Source organism: Geospiza fortis, unplaced genomic scaffold (assembly GCF_000277835.1).
Source record: "Geospiza fortis unplaced genomic scaffold, GeoFor_1.0 scaffold120, whole genome shotgun sequence".
NCBI lineage: Eukaryota > Metazoa > Chordata > Aves > Passeriformes > Thraupidae > Geospiza > Geospiza fortis.
The window spans coordinates 1,768,972-1,792,361 of NW_005054364.1; the positions used below are offsets into that span (position 1 = coordinate 1,768,972).

The following is a 23,390-nucleotide window of genomic DNA, read 5'->3' on the forward strand; positions in this document are numbered from 1 at the left end:
CGTCTGTGTGAAATTTGGCACAATCAGTGCTTCATCTTTAAAGGGTTTAATTATGGTGCTTGAATTACTGCAAATCTCTCTATTGATTTGGAATAAAAATGCCTCCCTCAGTCTCATGTAGCTCCTTCATACAATTATGCATAGCTTTCTCTTAACTTTAAGACTATGTAATTTCTGTGTGGGATTTCTGACACTCTGTCTAGTGTATCAGACAGCTGGCAGACTGCCAAGCTTGTAAATTCTTCTGGCATTCGTTGACAGACCAGTATTGTAGCTGTTTCATAAGCAGTGATTTGAATATTAATGCTACTACCTAATGTCAAGCGAAGGTGCTAATACTAAAAAGAGAGTCTTTTCCACCTTCTGCAAAGACTTTATTTTATACACAAGTACTAATCTTAACCTGGAACATAGAGATGGCATAAATTAGGAGGGGAAATGGAGTAGAGAAGGAAGCATTTAGATACCTGAGCGCTTCTTGTGACTGCTTTCTTTTTCCTTTCCTCAGGCAGAAACACACTTACTTCCTGTGTAAGAGGTTCTTCTAGATTACAGTCAGGTCATTACAGCTATTAAAGGGTTTTTTAGGTTTAAACTCTCCAATCTGACCCATTTCTTATCCCCAATCCGAGTCTTTCTCTTTTTTTTTTCTCCTTTTTTGTAACTGTCATAAGTTTGCAGGTTTGTTTGGTATTCATGCTCATTGGGGTGGATTTTCTGCTTTTGGGAGGGAGGGGAGGGGTGTTTCTTTCACATATTCCCTCTGGGTCCATTGTCAGTGATTAGCTATATACAGCGAGGCTTTGACCAGCATTAACTCCACTGTTCCTTTGAGAGCACCAAAGCGCTTCATCTTCTACATTAATTATAAAAGGAAATATTTGTGACTCTTCTTTAACAGGTGAAATGTAGGCACTGCTCATAAAATTTTCATGGAAGTGATAGCTTAGGCCAGCATGACTCTTGTCTGGAGTCATAGTGAGACTCAGTGTCAAACAGATGTTGCTACCAGGAATTAAAAGATAGATGAGTTTAGGTCTTTGATGGATGAGGGTGCTCTAATGTGCTTCAAATCAATTGGAAATCCAGCAGAGAAAATGTTCAAAATACTAATTCGGACATCCAACTTGCTGAAGTTCAACTGCAGATAAACAAAATCAAAAAGTGATGGTAAATGTCTGTTCTCCTTTTTAAATGAATACAATTCTGTAGTTTACAAGTACCAGATGTTTGTATTATGAAGTGTCTTGCCTTACCACTACTTTGTACAATTGCTTGTTTGTGTGCCAAAGAAGGTGTGAAACAATCATACAAAGGGGAAAGCAAGGGATAATCACCTAACCCATCCCAACAGGCAGTGCAGGAATGTTTTCCCTGTTTTGTATTTCATCCAGGACTGACTGGGGGAGTTCGAGCTGCAAGCATTGGTCTCCTAATAAAGCACAAGTTTTCCAGTCCCTTTGCTAGGAAGATTACCTTTCAAGACAAAAAAAAAAACAAAAACAAAAAATGGCTATTGTACAACTATCTTAATGTAAGCCATTGGTAAAACTCCATTTCCTCCTCTCCTTAAGAGTATGGACAGCAAAGCTCACCTGCAGAAGGAAGTTAAAGGGTTGGTAGCACAGCAATTCACAAATAGCTATCTTTGCTGATTAGGTTGTCTGCTGTCTAGTGTTGAGAGTCTGTATTGTCCCAGTTCATTGACCAGGGAGCTTTCACTTCATTTTCTCCCAGCACTGCCATTGTTCATTGTTAGCATTTCCATTGTTCATTCTAAAATTCATGCTTTTTTTTGCAGTAATATCTAACAACACTTTTCTTCTATAATCCCCATTGACCTTCCCACTGTCCCAGGCATTTGCATGCAGAAGGGTGTTCAGAGGACAATTTAAGTTTAAGTTTCTATTAAGCCATCATTTAAGAGGATTTTTTCATTTATACTCATTTTGTATTGGAATAAAAAGAGGCAATTGGAGAGCCTTCACACTAGAAATGTAAACCCACAGGTTTTGTGTTTTCCATTATCTTTGTGCATGTATCTCTCTCAGCAGAACTCACCAGAAGCTGACATAAAAAATGCTTGAGATTCAACAAAAAGTTCTTAGGAAAAATAAAATATTTCAAAATATTTTTGATCTAACTGAACATACCTGACAAAACTTAGTATAAGTAATTGGTCCAAATAACAATAATGCACTGGAGGATTTTTTCCTCTCTGTCCCCCCAGTCAAGATGGTTGTAAAAGACTGAAAAAATTAGTGAATTTTGTTCCAACATGGAGATTTTCATGTTCCAAATAATTAGCATTATTGGCAACAGAGAGAAGAAGATGACATTTTTTAAATTAAAAGCCCCAATTTTCCCTCTAAGCTGCACGTCTGTTCTGGTAGTTACAGAATTGCTAAGTGGGTGTATTTTTTCCAATATCCTGTAGCTTGTGCTAAAAAAGAATTTATTAAGTCAGTGACTGTGAAGATTTCTATTTCCATAAATTCAGAAAAGTGGTTCATAATGGGGACATACATGTAACCCTCTAACACTACACTTGGGGCATCACTAAAAATTCAAGGAGTGATGATTGACCCCACATAGTATGCTGGAACAAAGCTGACCTTTTACAAACAACATGGTTAATAATATATTTAGATATTTTGGGGAGGATAAGTGTGAGGTTGGGTTTTTTTAAACTTGGAGGTGTTTAATGATAAAAATCTCTTCAGCCACGTTCTTGGTGTTAACACTTAACCTGGTGCTCATAGAACTTCAATTAAACTCTGTTAACAGAGTTTAATGTTAAACAGTCCTCCCTCAGAATCTGCTCTCAAATGCCTAGAAAAGCAGGAGTAGGGTAGTTTTCCTAATTTCTGAGTTTTCAGCTTAGATAAGTAGGAAAAAAAATAGATGCATTAATTTAAAAGATAAAAACATATGAACTTTCAATACAAGGACACAAAAAAAGTGCATTAAAAGAGACAGCTTTTTTCATACTGCTTCAGATTTTTTTTTATTTTGCTGAATTGCTGCAGTTTATGTGTCATGAGAGCTCTTCACGGAGCCAAACTCAGGAGGAGAGAAGTGGATGGGATGGGCACAGGCAGTGGGATGAGCACAAAAGGGCACTGTAAGGGTTGTGCTGTTCACCTTTGATGTAGGATTGTGTAATGGCGTTGTTTACTCCTGCTCCATCATTTCTGTGCTTGTGTTTAGAGTTTCACTGGTGATCCAGTCCCTTCAGGAAGGGGAAGGGGCTGTGACTGCACATTAATTTCTACTATCAAGAGTCAAGCAATTAGGTTCTGTACTTAGAGTCTGTAATAAGGAGAGCTCTGTAATTTCAAACCACAGCAGTACAGCCTCGCCTGACCAGCAGAGTTGACATAATTTACAGAATGACACCAGAGAGCTTGCTTTTATTTTTCTCTGTGCTGTGGTCCTATGGAGAACCAGATCAGAGAATGGATCTAGTCTTCAACACTTTCTCAAAATCCTAACATGTAAGTGAGCGTTTGCTGTCATTGCAAAGTCAATTCTTGGATGCTTGGCTGCAAAATAGAATTAGAAAGAAGGAGTTATAGTTCACATCTTTTATTTTTTATTATTGTTCTGCTTCTAATCAATGCCTTGATTGATGTGCGTTTTATAGACCTTGTGATCACTAGATCTGGTGGTTCTGATTGCTTCTCCAGTTCCTATTTACGTGAAAACCCTGAAAGGTTTTCGTAATGGATGGACACCTCTCAAAATTGTGGACATCTGTAAAGATGAAAGGCCAAAGAAGTCTTACAGCACATAAGATCTAGTCTGAACAAGCTCACTTCCCAGTATTTCACATTTCATTGATTGTTTTAGACCTGTGATAACTTTCACACTTCCTTTTTTGGAGCAAATCTAAACTGTATCTGCCTTTGTAGTGTGGTATATTTTAATCAAGACTTGCCCACTAAGAAAAAAAATTCAGTTAAAAATTGCTTTCAATGACTTATGTATAACCACTCCTATTAATGTATCTCAAAACAAAATTTGCCTTTTTAGTGTGTACTTCTTGATACTGTTTTTTACCTGAAAATGCCCACCTCGCTTTAGTTTTGGGTTTGCCCTTGCCTTTACTGAACAGCCTTTTGGCCATTTCTCACCCCACACTCACCTTCTGGGCTACTTTACCAAGGTCATTTTTTTATCTCAATTTTGTGAATTTGCTAAAGGCTTTTATGTGGGATCCATTGTAAAACATTTTCCTTCTGAAAATGGCAGATGCAAAATCATGCCTGTCATAATGAAGCAGAATTAATTCACTCAGCTAAACCAAGCACATCTGTCATCTTTAACATCTAATCCTAATTGTGCTCTGTTTATCCAGTCCCATCTTCCCTCTCCATTCATTGAGGGCTGCTGTTTTGCATCTGACTGTGGCAATGACCATGCTGGACATGCTAAAGGATGGTAGGTCTCCTACTGCATTTTTGTGGTCATCTAAGGCTTCAAATGTCATTAAAATGATGGCCAGAATATGGAATTTGCCTGCAGTCAGTCTTTAACCACCCTTTTATGTGCTGTAAAGTTTCTTCAACCCCATTTACCCTAATAACAGAAAGTTGAAATGTGCAAAACATAAGTACAGACTCTGTAGGTTTAGTCTGTGCTTATTGAAACTATGGCCTTGTAAGCAGCAACCCATGAAAGAAAGAGAAAGCAAAGTGTGCTGTGTCCTTTTACATAAGTTAGCTTCAGGATGGTGGGGTTTGAAGCAAACCTGATGAGCTGCTGGGGAAAGACAGCAAAGAACAGCAATGCAAAGAACAGCATCAGCCATCCTGGATCCTGGAAGGGAAGCAGACGAAGTGATGTTCCTAAGCCACAGAGAAGCTTAGCATTTCCTGGTACAGAGCAATCTGTCCCTGCACTAGCTGCAGGTTTTTTAGAAAAGGTCTTTGGTGTGCTGTGACAGCAAACTGATGGCCCTGTGCCACAGCTGCGTGAGCAGAGGATTTCAGGCAGCTGGCAGGACATTTCTTGGGTCAATATTTAGCTTTTCAGGATAGATTTTCTGTTTCCCAAGATAGATTAAAAAGCTCTTTGCTCCTTTCTTCGTGTTTTGAATCACACACATGAGACCATGGCTACTTGGAGAAACCTAGGGAAGATTTGTTTTAGGAATTACTCTTTACAGCCTATGAACAGCACTTTATATCATTTTCTGTGCTTTTACCAGAGGATCAGTATTACTCCCGTCCCTTTGTCGGCATGCTGTAATGTGTTCTTTCCTCTTTTAGTTCTTGAATTCCAGCAGCAATGGAAGAAAAACTCTTTTTAGTTGTCTTTTTGGTTTAATATTGCCAAGGAATGTGACTGTAGTAAGGTCAGAGAGGATTCCCCATGTGTTTGAATGATGTAACTACTGTCTGAAATACCTGCACTTGGTACCTGTTGGGTACAATACTCAGAGCTAATCTTGGAGGGTCAAGGACCCTCATATGTTCTTTTCTGCCTAATTGCTGTGGTAGGAATTGCCTTTTGTGGTCTTAGACCTCTGACCTATAGCTCTCCTTTTGTGGTTCTTAGACCTCTGACCTATAGCTCTTTCTGATCTTTTGAGAAGCTACTGAAGAATTTCAAGGGAACATCTTATTAAAAAAGGAAACTAATTAGTTGTTTTCTTTCTTCTTTATCCATCTATAGTAGTATTTCAAGTAAAAAAATTGTATGGATATTTTTGCAGCAAAATATATTCTATAATCTCACATTTGGATGAGATTTTAGATACTTTTCAGTCAAAAAATCCCCATAATACACAAGCAGGTCTCTTGGTGGCACAAGAATAACAGAACAGCAGTTAATGAATTACGGTGCTAATATCTGCCAACACTGCTGCAAGTGCTTTTAAAAAAAAGACTCATGAATGTCTAAGCTCCATTTTTTTCCCCTGCAGCACACCTGGTGCTCCAGCAGCTGCAGCAGGGCACAGTTTTGGCAATCTGATGATGAGCTCTTGCTGAACTAGTGTCCCCTGCTTCCAGACACGTGTTCTTGTTCCCTCCTTGTCAGAGGTGAGAGTCTTAGAGCAAATCACACGTGCTTGTTGATCCCATGGACAGCTCCTCCTGAGTGTCTAAGATGTCTGGGTGCCATGGAGAGCAGCTGTGTGGGGAGGCATTTGGTCCAGTCCTGGCAGCAGCTCTCAGACAAGATCAAGGATGGAGCTCCACATCCTGTATCATGTCTTTCCTTATCCTGCAGTGTGCTTCTGTGCCTGTTGAACATCACAGACTGTGGTCTTCCATCTGCCAGGAGTCCCTTGTAGCACAGCCAGTGTGATGTGGCAGCTCAAGAGGGATCATGTTGCCGTGAACAGCAGCTTTCTTCTCTCTTCACACTTCACTAGTGCCATTGTTCTTGAAATAACCTTTGAAAAGAAGATAAAATATAATATTAAATCGTAAGGGAAGGAGGAGCTGTGACCATTGTAGGTTTTCAGATTTCTTTCAGATTTCTTGGACACAGGAGACCAACTGTAAAGCAAAGACTAGGACTTGTTAACTGCCTGTGGTTCTGCTCGGATGACAAGGGGCCTCCTTTTGGGTTAGAATGGCAGAGAGGAATTCCTTGTGATTTGGCAAACTGATGCTTTCCCCACAGTATTATTTGGCTTTAGGATTTTCCTTGAGATGCAGGGAGGGCAGGTTTAAAAGTAGGATTTCCCACTGCCAGCCCTTCCCTTTTAGCACTGCAAGGGTATGTTTATAGATTCTGTGCCAAAATGTCTTCATCAATGGTCCTGGCACAGCTCTTTCGAGCAAAAGTCACTGACATGGAACCAGGTATTTATTTATCTTCTACAATTTATAGCTTGATTCATTTCAGAGGGGTGCAGATGAAGGTTTTCAGGAGCCAGAGCACCAACAAATGTCAAAGGCACAAGTGCTGCTGGCAAAAACTGCTGCATAGGGCCCCTCTGCTGAGCTCTGAGAAGCACACTCCTGTTTGTCCCCCAGGCAGCTGGCCAAAAACCAGCTGCTGAACACACAGCTGGTTCAACTCTCTCCCAGAGTAGGCACACAGAGGGCTACTCTAGCCCCAAACCTCTTTTCAGGCCATGTGGCAAGCTGAAACCATTCATTCTTTTGTGCAGCTGCTTTACAATACAGAAGGAACTTTATTATGGATTTTAGTCCATGGTAATAGAAAGACAGTTGAATTCCCTCAGCCCGTTTTTGGTATACTGAATGCATCACTGGTCTGTAAAGGCAACTGATTATTTTCATACAGTATCACCTAGTCCATCAAGCAAAGAAAATACAGTGGGGTTTTAAAGGCTGCTGTGAGAAGCAGTTCATATCCTTGATTATTTTAACTTTCTCCAGTTAACGCACTTTTAACAACATTTTCTCTATTTTAAAATCAATGTCTGAGTCCAGGGGCAAAGAAAGAAATTATTGCAACTGCTCACCCAGCTCCCTAGGCTTGCTTAGTCATTGCAGTGTCCAGTTGCTATGTCTGACTATAAAGAAAATGCTGATAAGTTTAATTTATGGGATTGCCTCTGTGATATTTTCTGGAAGTTAAAACCAAGGCTACCATCCAAATTCATCCAATTTCATCCAATTCTGCTGCAAGGATTTTCTCTTTTTCAGGTCACTGGCAAATGAATGCTGGCATATTTGCCTGTACTTCCTCTCCTTACCTGTGTGCTGGAGGCTGTCCTTATCCACAGCCTCCCATGCCTCATCTCCTCCAGCTCACAGTCTTACTCCTCAGCTCCAAAGCAGCTCCAGCAGTGGCTCAGCTGCCATGCTGGGCTTTCTCCTAGAATGGCAAAAGTGCTGGCATGTGCTCTGTGGGGTGGCTGCTCTGTGGCTCTCACCAACAGAAGCTGCAGCCCCTCTCTTACCTTGGACTGTGCAGCAGCAAAAGGGATTCAAGTTTTATCTTTCAAGGAGCTTGAATTGGTACCCAGTGGTGATTACAAAATCCTGAAAGCTTCTGAAGCCTATAATAGGTGGCAGTGACAAAGGCAAAAATCTGTGTAATAACAAGTATGATCACACACTTTTAAAAGAGAGGGGTTTGTTTCATTTTGTGCTTTTTTACCACTTCAGACTTACTGACTTTATGTTAGTAAAGGACAAAATGTCTTCCTGTGCCAACAGCAATCCTTACCGAGGGTATCGCCTTTATTTTAATTTTATTTTTGTTACGAGGAGCAAGCAAGTAGTTCTGAGGGATTAGACAATATTAGCAGATCTTTTTGATTTTATTCATTTATAGATAAATATCTATAGATCACAGTTCTCTTTAAGTTGTATCTGAGGATGTTGGATGTATTTCTGAATTTTTACACAAGTTTCACTGCTATTTACAACTTGAATCTTTAATTCTCTATTTACAGCAAGTGCTGATTTTCCATACAATGGTCAAGCTATAGGAGATGGAGTTAACAGAAACTCAGCTATTATTGGAGGTAAGAAAACTGTCTATTTTTCCAAGACACTTTGCAGTACATATCTCTGATGGCTGAATTGCAGTTGGTAATAAGACTGCATATTTCCATATCCGGTTTAGGTGTGTTCCTTTAGTCTTGATTTGCTGTGTAATCTTCTCTTTCTGATTTATATTTTTATTATTACTTATAACTTTTCCTAATACTTTGAAACTTTACAAAACTGGAAGGAAAGAATTGAATTCCTCAGAAAAATTCAGGCCACACTTAGTTATGGCATAACATAACTCTGGCTGGTAACAATTTTTTTTTTCTGAAAATTTTATAACATCATCATCCTGGAAGATTCCTTTGCCTGTAGAGAAGGGCTCAAACAGGAACAGTGTTGTTTTATCACATAGATACCTAAGGGAATAACACTCATGAGAGTTCTCTATAACAGGGTTGAACCCAAAATAGACCATTGCAGGGAGAGCAATTAAGGCTAGAACTGATGATAAAGTGGGAACATCTGCAATTCGGTGGAGCCAGTGCTTAGTGGGTGATGTGAGCCAACAGTGAACCAAGCCAATTCTCAAGGACATGTAGAGGAGCTAGGATAGGTCTTTACAACCATTGACTGGAAAGTGAACATCACAGATTCCACCTTCCAAGAGCTGCCCACGCATCACCAATACACTCCACAGTTCTGGGAGTGCTCAGCACCCTCTGCCTCATGGTCAGCAAAGCTTAGGTCTGTAAGTAGGTATTAATGTTGAAGTTTTTACCTATGGGATGAGAGTCACCAGCAGCCTTCATGGAGCTGCATTTCGTATAAAGTGGAAACCATATATAAATATTAGAGTAGTGGAAACCAGGCAACTGTGGTGATGCCCACGCGCCCGAGTAGCTTCAGTTCAGCTCAGAGGAGTTTTAGGGTCCTTTCTTTGTGTTAAAGCCCACAGCTGGTCTCACCGGGGGCATCTTTTCTTCCCTCCTGTGCGCAGGCGTCATCGCGGTGGTGATCTTCACCATCCTGTGCACCCTGGTGTTCCTGATCCGCTACATGTTCCGCCACAAGGGAACCTACCACACCAACGAGGCCAAAGGGGCAGAGTCAGCCGAGAGCGCCGACGCCGCCATCATGAACAACGACCCCAACTTCACGGAGACCATCGACGAGAGCAAGAAGGAATGGCTTATCTAAGCCCACGGGGATGGGGCCTGGGGTGGGATGTGAGCTGGGCCAGGGTGGGACTGGGGTGACTCTTGAAGTGGAGAGAGAACACTCTGTGTCGGACACTTGAGCACACATAGGATAAAAAGATCAGCACAACTGGAGGAGCAAGTGACAGGAAAATACCACTGAGACTGGAGAAAAAAAAAGAATATCTCAAGCATTTAAGAAAAAATACTTTTTAACATTTATTTACAGCAAATTGCCCCTTCTGTATCCCAACAACTACAACAAAGAGCAGTTTTGCAGCTTCAGCACTGGTTACAATTTTCAGTAATACCTGTCTATTTCTGTGTGTATTTAGAGATGTTCTGGATACCTGTGACAAGAAACAGGGCTGGTTTTTTATATTTTTAAAAGCTGTTTAAAATGTGGATAGCTCTGTCCTGAGAGCAAGTGGCAGCCCTTTCATCCTGACGTTGTGTTCCCTCCTGGCTGGCCACTTCCCCACCCTCAGCCCCACACCTTTGTGACCACATCACCGTTTATTTGGGTGACATTGATTCAGGGGGGTGGGATAGGGGGTGAGGACTCATGCAAATCTTATTCACCAGTTTCTCAACATCTCATCCGCCCATGTCAGCCCTGGCAGGACCCATCTTCTTGACCCAGGCACTTCACTGATTGTGTGCAATTCTCATCAGCAATGTAAAAATACTGTTATTATGACTACTATTACTAAAGAGGATTATCATAAAGCACAGGAGGCTTTAAAGGTTTTTTGTATTATTTTGTTGGTCTTTGAGGGAGGATGATGCTGTGTGAGTCTGTAGACCTAGTCAGTTCCTGTGTCTTTGTCCATGGCACCAGGTCACCACCTGAGGCACATGCCAAGTTAAACTCAGCTCTGCCTGTGGCATATTGGCATATTCTGTACATTGTAGTAGGGAATTAGAGCCAGACTTTGTTTGCTTCTGTTTCTTCTTAATAGGCTGTCATAGAAGTATTAGTACAGCTTTACTCAGTGCATTTGAACCCAGGGACTTCACATCCTTTTTTTTCAACTTGAGAGTAGCAATTTATTCCTTAAATCCCTTGTTTCACTCCCTTTGCAAGGAAAGCCTCCGCTGGCAGTGTTTGCACAGCCAGGAAGGTGCGGCAAAGGAAGCTTGAAAACTCTGCCTCCTGAGCACGTGAGGAACACAGAGCACACAGGGGAGAGTTACTTTTCAATACAGAGATTTACCCCAACTATTTTACTGTCTTTGTAAGGCATTTTTAAGAATAGCAAGGCCAATGCCAAGTACAGCATTGCATCCCATTTTTCCTCTCAAATCAGGAAAGTCCTAGGTGTCACCTGAGCAGCAGGCAGGCAGCTGGCAGGAAAGACAAAGCGGCAGCCTGAAGACTTAATATTCTTTAGTGGCAATAATTTAACAAAGCTTTAGCTTGCCCTCTATAGAGAAGCATGATTCTCCTGTGGTCTGAACTGATAGGAATTTAAGGCCTTAGTGGACAGGTCTTGCAGTGGAACAGAATGAAGTAATGAATATACTGCAGTGCTTTGCCATGTGCTGAAAGAACAGAATCAATACCAGGAATTTCCCTTTAAAAGTATTTATTCTTCTGACAGTCCTAGATTTGCTTTGTCTTTAATATTTCTTGGTTTAGTATGCACAGATTTAATTCCTTTTTCTGCACACGAAAGATTTATTTTTCACCCAAACATGCAATCTACTGCACTGAGCAGTGCTGGCATTTTTGATTTCATTCTCTCTTTTGTTGCAACTTTCATTATTCTAATTGACACTTTAAAAATGGAAAAAAAAACATATAGGGAAAAGAAAATATTGGAGTCTTACCAGACAAGACATTGATAAGCACAATTTGTCAGAAAGTCAGGCAAGGTCGTTTGGGTTTTAAGGATGGTAGCCTAAAGTCCTGTTTTGGAGGAACATTATCATTGAACATAGATATCCAAGCAAATCAAGCCCATTAATTTCTTCTATTTATGGATTTGAAATTAGCGTACAAAAAAGTTGCCAGTTTTAAAAGCAATTACTGTTTCTCAGGTAACATACAAGGCAGAGAGGTTCAGGTAGGCATAAAAATTACCTCTGTTACTCTTGTGCTCTGCAGTCTTTTGCCTTGCCTCCAGTATTAATCTCTGCCTCTCTTGTCTGTAATCAAGCAGATGAGTCCTGGGTTTAATCATGGGTGCAAAATGAGTCTTCTCACCTTGGGGAATATCAGCAGGGGATGGATCTACCGTGTACCACCACTCAGCAAACTACCTAGAAATCCCAGATGTCTCTGTAAGGTTGAAAAGGCATTATCTTTTCTCTATGATTTTATGTTTCATTTTATTTCAATGGTATTTTAGTCCACTCTGAAAAACATCCTTGCCTGCAACTTCAAGCTACCAAGAGAAGCGAACAGAGCATCATTTGCATAGTTTGGCATTTGATTTGCGGAAAAAACCACTCTTAATCTGAATTTAATGTCTGTGAGGAAGATCAGACTTCTGTATCCTGAGAGACTAGAGTCTTCTGCTACTTTATGTGGGAGAGACAAATTTAACAGCCATAGTGCAAATAGTGCTGAGGCCAAAAGCCTCAGCATGGCATTAGAAGGGAAAGATGGCTTGGTCTCCATGTCTAACCAAATTCTTGGCAAAGCAAGAGACAGTTGTCTCTGGTTATGGTAGTGAGGCCTGTCATATCTATTCACTGATTTTCTAAAAAATTACCAGCTAATCTCCCATAACCCAGGGAGATTAAGTGAGAACTTCTGGGAAATAACCTTTGACCATTGCATAAACAATAGTTATAAATTAGTGTCTTAAGTTTGAAAAACAGCTTAAATTTCTGAAATCAAGTCAAGGTCATCTGCACCTCTCCATTTACTAGACACCATGGACCTTTTTCTGTAAAATACATTAGTGCTGTGTTAAAATACAGTCACTTTCATAACCTAGAAACCTTTAAATATTAGAATTCTTGATTCTCCTTAAATTGGACCTTAGACATGATATTATCAACAAGCAGCTGTCTCTGTAGAGGGCTTTGGTGACTTTGGCTGAATTCCTGCCTTTCTGCTTTGTATTTCATTTCTGAGAATGGTGTATGTTTAATTATAGGCCCTGGTCATTCAGCATGCTGGCAGTGAAGTAGGAGCAGTGAAGCAGGAGATGTAGCCTGTGTATTTTGCTAGCACTGTATCTATTCTGAGAATTTCTTCCACTGCAAGCCTATCATTGAAGGCTGAAACAACATCCATAGTTTATTTCACCCACTCTTACTTGTGCCAAAAATCCATGTTGTTCAACAGGTATGAGGGAAAATCTGTTTGAGGGGAGAGTGGATCCTGCTTTTGTAAAACTCTGTACTTTCCCCAAAGAATATTAAAATAATCAGTCTTTTATCATGTGTTTTGTAGCTGTTTCACCTATTTGAACTGTGCAGAGAAATGTAGCTTCTTGTACTGGTTTGGGAACCAAAGTGTCCCAGTTGTGTTTCTAAAGGGTCATTCCTGACACCACGGAAAACAACGGCAAAAGTGCCACCAGCAGTGAGGAGAGCAAGACTGGACTGGAGATCAGGGTTCCCAGTGTTAGTGAAATAATGTAAGCAATATTTTGGATTCTCATTCACAAGACTTGCAGACCACCAGGTAATGAGACATGGAGCTCCAAGGAGCCAAAACAATGGAAAACTTATTTTGATGTCAACCCAGTCTCAAGGAAAATCCGCAGTCCAGTCTGGCGATTTTGAATCAGCTGTTTCACACACTGCTTATTCCATATTTACTGATTGAAAACTCAGATGTATGAAATAGGAATATGTATCTTTAACACGTACTGGAGCATTTCCGCTTTGTACTATTTGTGTCTTAAACTTTACCTTTCCTTTTATATCTCTTCTAGCAGTTACCACTTCAAAGCTACAGCTGCATTTTAAGGTCATGCTCTAGGCAGCATGACATCTGTGAGAGGATGGGCGTCACAAATATTTTAGTAAGACTGCCAAAGCAGTGGTGTATATGTACAAGTTTATTATACTGGTAAGAATTCATTTAATTAAAACAATGTCCTTTAATAGCAGATGCGTCTAATTTCCAGGGTATCTTTTGAAATGCGAAGCTAAGTTTGACAAGCAATAGCTTTCAATATGGTTTATCCCATGAATGATTTTACATTCCATCAAGCATGGTAATCCTGAAAGGGTGTCATTCTTGAAAAGCAGAACCTAAATTCTGGTGATCAGATGTCATTATCCATCCTAGAAAAATTAAACAGAAATCTTGCCTGGTAACAGCAACAGCATGCAAATTAGAATGAATGAAGGGCAGTGTGTTTGTATGCAGAAATATCTTCTGTAAATGTCTTTCCTTTTAACTAAAGTTCTATTAGAAACCAGATTGGTAAATAAAGAGGAGGGAAAAAAAAGGAGAAATATACATTTGAAATAGTTTTAATCACCATGACAGCTGTTTAATCATGCTTTGTATATTCTTATTGTTGCCTGTATTTTTAACATCTCTAGTACCAGGAAATCAATTTGGAAAGGACAGAAGTCAGAAAGGCCTCTTAAGAAAAGACCCCTTGTACATGAAAAGAAGGTAAAAAACTTCAGAATGCAGTTATAGATAAGAAGAGAGGGTCCTAAAACCAGGGAAGATTTATTGAAGTGCAAGTATGTTCCTCTTGCATCAGTGTTACCTGTTACAAAGTGTACATCTGTACATGTTGAGGTGGGTAGACGGTCTGAGAGCAGGGTTTGGATAGAAATTTAATGACTGCCTTTCTGCTTTTTCCCTTTCTGATCACTTTGCAGATAGCAGCAAGCAGTTTGCTTTCAAACAAATTTGTTACTGCAGATTCTGTGGCATTGCCAGCCTAACAAGGGTTACATACGACAAATGACTGAGTGTGGGTTGTTTGCCTTCCTTTTCTATCATAACTCTGTCTTTTCCTTCATGAATGAGAGCCTTTTATTGAAACCGTCAAGAACAATGTATGCCCAGCTCAACAGACTTGTGTCTGTTCCTTTTAATAAACTACTTTATCAGGCTTTAAAATATTTTTATGACACGAAGCATTTTATAAAAGAACTGTGTTAAATGCACTTGAATGGGAGAGTGTGAAACCTAGGCAAAGAAGCATCAGTGCAGCAACCACCTGAGTCAGAGGCACTGTTGGTCTGTCTACAGCATGCATTGCCTTAACCACCTACCAAATCCCTGGATCCATCCAAGACCTTAACTTCCTTTGTGGAATATAGCACTGGCAAAGTCCTGGTGGGATACTGTGTTTAGAATGTGGTCAGACCACATTCTGACCATTCTTTTGTGCTGACTGTTGAAACCCGCAGAAGGAGAGGCACACTTTATGCAGGAATATTTCTCATTTCTATAGAAAAGCTCTAGGACCAAGAGATGGGAGTGAAGGTTCAAGTGTAAAGCCTGACTGATACTTGAACATTGTGACACAAAGAGTCTTTGCTCCCTTCTGCTGCCACATGTCTCACCACAGCCATGTGGGTGTGCACCTGCACCTCCAAAACCTAAGGCTGTTCAGGATACAGTGTCTGCACCACTTGGGCACTTGCTGCCATGATGTGGGTGAATAAGATACCAAACTTGCTCCAAATCCATGAGTCTGCAGTGCTAGCAAAATCACTCGCTCTTGAAATTAAGTGTGATTTTTAAGATAAACTCAGGCTGTGCCCTACAGTAGCAGGCACATATGGTGCCTCAAATGAGACAAGATTTGGACCTGATAATGGAAAAACAGTTATTTAGCAATCTGTAACACAGTTCTTTTAACTCACTTTCACATCTAAGCAGATTTTTCTTGAGGCACTATGCTCAAAACCCTTATTATGCCAACAACTTAAGAATCAGGAAGAAAAGCAGTCAATTTGTGGCTTTTTTATATAATAAGTCTTTTTTAAAAAGTCACTTACTGTAAAAACAATTTTGGTATCAACAGGTTCTTTCACAGAAAAGTATTTCTTTTCACTAATCTTCTATTTTCAAAATATCATGTGAGCAAAGTTGAGCAATTATTTAAGCACAACTAGAACCACTTCAGGGGTAAGATAATATTCGGGAAATATACATATAAGCAAATAACAAATTAAGTACATCCTGCTTCTTCTGTGATTCAGCAGCTTCCAATAATGTCTATTTGTACTCCCACTGCTGTTGTTTTGCTTAAGACCATCTGGATTAAACAACAAACATAAAAGTGTGTATCCTTAGTTTTGCCATAGATTAATGTTCTCACTTGATATGTAATAGCCTATTAAGGAAGGGCAAATTGTTATTTCCTCAGATTCCATAGCTTTAATTCTGCTGTCTTCAAGGGTCAGAGATGTACTATCACCATATTAATTGTTATAATGCAGAGGTATTTATACTGATGATATTCAACAACTAGCATTCTGAATTCTAGCACAAAGCTGCTCTAAGAAATTCTAATTTATTGAAAAGGTGGGTAAATAACTGGAATTCACAGAGCTGAAACTACTTCAGAGAATGTTTAGCATGCAGAAAAAGAAGCTGTACCAGAAAGAGTTTCTTGCCTTCCAGTAAGTAGCTTGGGGTAGGTACAATGCTGCTGCCAGTTATATATTGCCACATGTTCATTGCCTTTTTGGCCAAAATATCTGAGCTCCTGTCTTTCATATGCTTTGAAATAGGCTGTTGCAAGAGTACAGCTGAAGATGTAAAGCTTAAACAAGCTGCCCTAGGCTGCTGATGAGAGTACAGAGTCACAAGACCCAAACTCTTCTACCTGCTTAGAAGACAAGTCTCAGATGTGTTGCTGCCTGTCCCTGCCTTTTGTCACCTTTTCCCCATCTTACTGAACATCACAAATTGAAAGGGACCACAAAACACCTTCTGGTCCAACATTTTGTGGGAAAGGGAACCTAGATGAGATAATCTAGCACCCTGTCCAGTCATAATGCTTTTTTCCCCCATTGACTCCATTTCCAGGGTACTGGGCTATCAACAGGCTATTTAAGGCAGATAGAGTCACTGGAGCAAGGCAACAAACTCTTGAATCAGCCAGAAAACAGTAAATTTAGATGATTTAGGTCAGGTGGAAGCAGGCTTCATTTGGGGCATTCCCGGCCTAATAGCTCTCCTTCATTTCATCATGGCTTTGGTTAGCAGTGGAGCAACTAGCCGAGTCTGTGTGGAAGTATGGAAGATAAACTTGGCTGAATAAAGACAAGGGAGCCATCCCCTGTATGCTAATGTTTGCTCTCTAAAGTGCACATTCTCGTGCTTACAGTGTGTGAATCACTGCAGGAGTCTGACCTTGCCACGGGCAATAAATCCTTCACAAGTCGAACAAATAGCCCTGCACTGCTTTGTCTTGAAAAACTCCTTTGGGCAAACGTTTAGAAGTAGATCTATGGTTTGCCATCATAAAACACTGGACACAGTATCAGCAGCTAGCTGTAAGTTATTTCTGTTGTAAAATCAAGGTCTGTCTGCAGAGTTTTTCTCTTGCGCTAATGAGACCTTTATTCCTGGAGCATAAACTGCTACAACAGGGCAAGGTAACAAGCCTTTGCTGCACACTCTGAAGCACAGTGTAAAGTCCCTTTCACTGCACGGTTCCTGGTAAGAGTAAGGAGTAAGATCTCTGTAGACAGCTAATATTTCTTTTTTTCCAAACCCCTCTACCCATTACTTTCCTTTTTTCCAAACCCCTCTACCCATTACTCCAAGGAAAGAAAATTGCTGACAGTTCTGGGTTTTTTCACATCTCTTTCTCTACTTTAGAAGCGCTCCCTCTCACTGACAAATTTACTACCTTTTACTGCCACCTTTAAACTCCTTCCCAGTCATGCTTGCTACATTGACCAAGGTGAAGCCTTTCACCATCCTAAAATGTAATCATTGTAGTGGACGGGTTATGGCCACTCCATTCCTGTCATCTTTTATATTTGCAGTAGGCTTTTATCTGTTCATGGTACTCAGCGACTGAAAGTGCAAGTTTGGTTTCTGCCATCTGCAGCATTATTTTATAACTTGTTTGTATCTGTTCCAAAATCACAGCATTGCCTGGCAGAGGGAGTCTGAAAATTAGGCAGCTGCACTTCATTCCATTCAGCATGGTTACTTTCTATTGCTTGGTTCAAATTTTCCCAAGAGATATCAATAATGAAATTAATGCCTGGCAAAAGCTAGCATCTATTTTTCTTAGGGCCACAAGATGTCAGATTGAACTCTCAGCCATCAACTTCCCTTGTGCTTTTATAGCAGCTATACAAGGCTGCTGGTAATCTCCAAAGTAGGACACCAAAAAATTACATTATAAAAGCTTCTAGTGATTTTAGTCTCTTGGAGTGTTAAAGGTCCAGCTCAACAGGGCCAACAAGTCAGCACTCCTACAGGTTTCTGTTATGAACACATCCAAGAAAACCCTCAACACTGGTTATTAAATAATTTTATTTTCATTGGATCAGCATCTCTGAGAGGGAAAAAGTGCTTCTGTATGTGGAACACCTGAGATACTACACTCACCCTATTGTTACTCCTGCATTGTATCTGATCTTTTGAAGCTCCAACTTCTAAGAGAAGGGATCAGAGTCACTTGAATAAAGAAGGCTAAGGCATCACTTGGTTGCTATTAACTCTGAAACACAGAGAACTGCCCTTCCACAGATCTGCTTTGCATGGTCAGTCTCAGTCATACATGAGCAAAGGGGAACTTTCCCTCTGCTCTTCAGTGGATCAAGACTCACCAGTGGGCTGGCTGGGCAGGTATCACATAAATTATCTTCAGTCCTAATGAGCTGACTCACACGTTGAGCAGCCAGAGTCCAGGGAGTTCTCTGACACAACAGCATGATTTGGCACAATATTCCTGAGAGGCTTCAGCTCCCCAGCAATTCTGCTACCCCGTTTGACTAGTGCTAATTAAGAGAAGCCTGATGGAATTTACCTGTACTGACTTAATCCTACATGTGGATGCCAATCCTAACTAAGAGTGCTTAATTTCATGGAGATTAAATAGATTTCCCCCCCATCATGGAGTGCTTGGGCTGTGCTCAGTCTGATGCTTCTTACTGACATATATAAATAGAGATATAGAGATAAATAGATATTTTTATGGAGATGTTTTATAAGTGGCCTTTACTTTGTGCATGGTAACTATTGCCAAACTTGTTATTTAGGAGCTACAGAAATGGCTGGTTCTGCAGTTTAGAAAGCAATCAGCTGTCTCTGTTGCAAGGGACACTTTGGGTACGGGCTGGGATTTTGGTTTTTATTATTCAACTATAATTTGCATGGTTTGGATTTGGGTTTTGTCTCAGTGTTGGTTTTTTTTTCTTTCCTCACTGGTTCTCTGGCAGGGATATATTGGGCTCAAGCAGGAACCTATTTCTCAGTCTTTGAGAGAAGGTTTGAAGCCATTGGTGCCATAAAACACATCAGAAACACCTGCCTTGCACAGCCTCTGATGTTGCTCAGTGTGAGGTCCTCAAAGCACAGTTTCTTTAGCAGTCTATTGGGGGTTTCACAGTGTAGTGAGGTACTCTGCTGGCTTTGCTTCACAAGATAGAAAACTAGCAACAGCTAGTTGCTGTTTTATGGGTATAGCCTTGTGAGCAGAAAAGGGATCAGCAGAGACTAGGACAAGAATGATGGTTCAGAATTAGATTCATATACATAGCAGTAGCAAAAGACTGTGAAAATTGCTACAGAAACAGGTCATTTTACTTGCTTTGTCCTTTTACTCCCTTTTTCTTTCTTTTTTTTTTAAGTACTGTTTGTATGCCACATCTGAGTAATTAATCTCTACCAGCCAGCCAGCTCTCAATAACCTGGGTTGTTGCTTAGGGATGGAAATGCAGTTGTCCTTTCTTACAGATCTAGTTCCTGCTGCTGTGGAGCAGTCTGCACCCAGGAAAAGACCAGGGCCATTAGCTATTAGGAGAGCAAAAGCAGCCTCTCACCCCTTCCCTCCAAACTAGGTGGAAAGCCAATCCCAGGGTTATGTGCCTACAAAGCTGGCCTAATTTCCTGTCAGGTGAACCAAGACCTTCTCTGTTTGCAGTTACTCTAGTCCACAGGTTTCTTTCTTGAGCACAATTTTCCCATGGGACGCATAACCAGGAGATGATGGTTACCCTAACTAAACAAAAATGTGTATATTAAAAAACATCCTAATCTGAAAGTATAGTGTATCTGAGATTCCTCTGTTATAGACACTTAGTCTAAAAGATTTATGGCTACATTTGCTATGTTATGCTTGAATAAACATATAATTCATTGAAATACACAAGACTGATAAAAGTAATATGATCTCTTTAAGGAGAATAAACTGTTTGTAAATTTATAAAGAGTATAATCTGTTAGGCCTTATTTGAAGTATGTACCGTGGTTTGGTAAAAGTACAACATTAAAAGAGCCTTGCCAGATGAGGAGTGGTTTTTTGTGTGTGTCTGCATGTGTGGTTCCTTTGGAATATTTGACATCTTCATTTAACACAAAAACAAAAACAAAAAAAAAACCAAAACAAAACAAAATGAAAAAAAAACCAAAAAAAACCAAAAAAACAACCTTTACAGACTGTGTAGAAGGGCCTGAGATAAAGTGCAGAGGGCTCTTCAGATTTCTGTGTAGAGTGACTCCATGGAGGGAACGGGTGAATCTTCTGAATAATTTGGACCCAGTTTCTTTTGGAAACAAAAGTGGTTGGTCACACTACTGTCTGGCTTGAGATTTTTTACAGATGTTTTCATAACATCAGTAGAAAGAATTCAGACCAATGCACATGCAAATATTGATTATTTAATCTGAGGAAGCTTTAGGTCCCTTCAGAGCAAGAGCTGGTGCACCACAGGCTGGGGACACGTGGTCACTGAACAGTGACTACTGTTGCCCATGGAGCTGCTCATTAGGGGGACAGACATCCTAGAGCCTGTTCTCCCTGCAATCATCCTCCTGCCCTGGCCCCCTGCAGACCAGCAACAGCTTGCTGGCACACAATGGGCTGCTACTCCTGCTTCTCCTGCCAGTTCTCCCTCTGTGTGCAGCCCAGCTGTGAGCACTGAAGACATGCCAGTGCTTCCCACAGAGCAGAAAGCCACACTGTTGTTATACTCATGGTGCAATGGCCTGCTGCCTCTCTGTGCAACGTTTTTGGGTTTCCTCAGCTGGCTCCCAATTGCAGGCAGCTCTTCCTCCCTCAGGCCACCATGTGAGCCCTTCCCTGAAATTCAGCAAGAGAAAGAAGGTCTGCCTGGAGATTGGAGGGCAGAGGGATTCTCATCTCTGACAACCCTCTGGTTTGCCAGTGGAATCTCAGGAGGTCCCTTCAGCCTCTGAGGGATGCAGCCCAGGGTAGGTCAGATCAAAGGTGTGCCTCATCTCATGGCCTGGTTTTGTCATGCCCAAAAGCAGATGTCTGGGGACAACAATAACAGCAAGTCCACATCACAAAGCTCTACTTCCTCAGAAGAGCCTCTCAGCTGCCAACCATGGGCAGCAAAAGGACTTTTGGGGCCAGAGGTGTTTTTAAATGTGTAATCATTTATTTCAAATCTACTTGCCATGTGCTTGTGCATAACAAGTGAGATCTCCTCACAGCTCTAGTCCTTTCAAAACTGTGAATTGCTGTGCTATTTAATTTTAAAAACCCACCAGCAACTGAGCAAGAAGGGGAGTTTTTCTTTATGTCTGCTTGCTAATGAAACAACCTCACCATGACTTAAAGCAGAGATGCAAAAGAAATCTCTCCAATCTAATTTGTGTTCTGCACAGTTCCAATTATATCCCTGCACGTGCCCACAAAGATCACTGCATTTTGTAATGCTACACTGAGGACAGACTGCACAGCCTTGATACCCAGATAAATCTGCAGCCCTGTGCGATTTGACTTCTGACTGATACTTCCCATCACCACCTAACAAGATTTGTAGCTTGATCCTGCTCTAGAGAATTATTTTTTTCTGTGACTTCCTCATCTATCACTGTTCATGGAGAGTCATGTTCCTTGCATGAGAGGCAGGCAGACAGACATTCTGCTTTTTCTCCCTCCCTGTTCAAAGACAGGCCCCAGCAGCATGGCCGCAGGCTGCCTGACCCTGCCAGCTCCAGCCTGAGCAGCAGCAGCAGCTTTTGGGGAAGAGGGGCAGGGGGACCTGTGTGAGGTGACCTATCCAAGGAGTTCAAAGCAGGGACAGACTGAAGCTGGAAGGCTTGCTGGAGGGAGAGCAAGACAACAAGCTTCAGGGATGGCAGAAAGAAAGATTTTTCCTAGAGCCCTGACAGAGCCTTTGTTAATTTTGCTGCAGCCCAGGAGGGCCTGGAAAGTCATTGAACTGAGAGCAAGGGTGAAAGAAAGGGGCTGGCCTAGGAAGGCAATGCAGACAAGGGAAAGACCTGCTTTATTTCTCCTCTGAATCAGCCATCAAAGCTGAGAGGTTGTTTTGTCTTGCTTTTCTTTGTTTTCAGAAGTTCCCTTGTGCTAGGTTGGTTTTGGATTAAACCTATGTGATGGAAAAGCACCTTTGGTACATTCACATCCAGGAAGAGCTGTAGGCACTGCTACCCCAGGGTCCTGATCCCATGTAAACCAAGAAAAGCCAGAGGCACTTGACCTCTCCAAACCTCTCCATTCTCATGGATTACATCTGTGATGTTTCATGATGCATTTCTTCAGCAGTCTCTTCCCAGAGGAGGGGTTTACCTCATCTTGATTACCAATCTTGTCTGAATCTCTAAGTGCGGCAGTGCCCTGTGGGGGATTCTGGAGTCAAAAGCCCCAGGAGGAGAGGAAAAGAGCAACTCTGACAGCTTTGTTTCTCCCACCAGCTTTTGTGCCACTCCCTCACGCCTCTCCCAGTGTTTTGTACCTCTACATTTCATAGTATCCTCCATTTCATTCGTATCCTCCAGCACACAGCTGATTGAGCACTGCTTCTCCCCAAACTGTGAACAATGCACCTCATCTTCTGTCTTTAGAGGACACAGTTGGAAACCCTGAAGATCCTGAAAGAGTTTCAGCTACTCCTCTTTCTTCCAACAGGCATGAAGTTTATCAATGCTGAAAATGCATCATTGGAGTGCCTGCTCCTCTAGGGAGGTCAGCTTGATTTTTATTCCAGGAGTGTTAGGAAGGAAATCTTCACTAGCTGGAAAAAAAGGGTTCCCACACCCTCTTTACTGATGGTTTGATCACTAAGATGAGGCAAAGAACTGCATAGATACAGCAGGTTCAAACTGCGAAATATCTTAGCAGGATACAGTGAAGGGAAGGGTAGAACCAAGGGATTTAGCTGCTTGATTTGATTTATAGGGAATATAGCAAAGAAGCATTTTAAATCCTATCAAACACGAAGCCTCAGAAGTCAATGAGACAGGATATCCCTCTGCAGCATTGTGCTGGGTAAGCCTGTTAATCTCCAAATCCTTCATTTGTTTCATGATGGGACGTTGTAGGCAGCTCACCACTACCCCCTTTTCTCCATTTGCAGATGCCTGTACATTTAGCTGGATAAGAAGTAAAGTGAAAGTGCTACTTTTGTGTGTAAGGGATTTGGGTGGAATACTTTCTACTGTGCTGAAAGAAGACTTAAAGAAAGTCAGGGATTCAAGCTGTAGTGGGGTTTTTTTTGGTTTTGTTTTTGGTTTTTTTTGGTTTGTTTGTTTGTTTGTTTTGCGAGGGTGTAGTTTGGTTTGGTTTCTGCTTTTTTTTTTTTCTGAAAGAGAGGGAAATGGCAGTCCCTGGTCAAACATTTCTCAGATTAAGACACACTCCTGTGATCT

At 41.0% G+C, this 23,390-nt stretch overlaps 1 protein-coding gene across 1 annotated transcript in view; it reads left to right on the top strand.

Annotated features, from left to right (window-relative positions):
* The window catches only part of CNTNAP2 (contactin associated protein like 2), a 1,021,786-nt gene extending 1,001,745 nt beyond the window's left edge, over positions 1-20,041 (top strand). The window contains exons 23-24 of the mRNA XM_005424150.2: positions 8,387-8,458; positions 9,424-20,041. Coding sequence (XP_005424207.1) covers positions 8,387-8,458; positions 9,424-9,623 — 272 coding nt within the window. The 3' untranslated portion in view covers positions 9,624-20,041. The remainder of the gene's footprint in view (positions 1-8,386; positions 8,459-9,423) is intronic.
* The last annotated feature ends 3,349 nt before the right edge of the window (positions 20,042-23,390 follow it).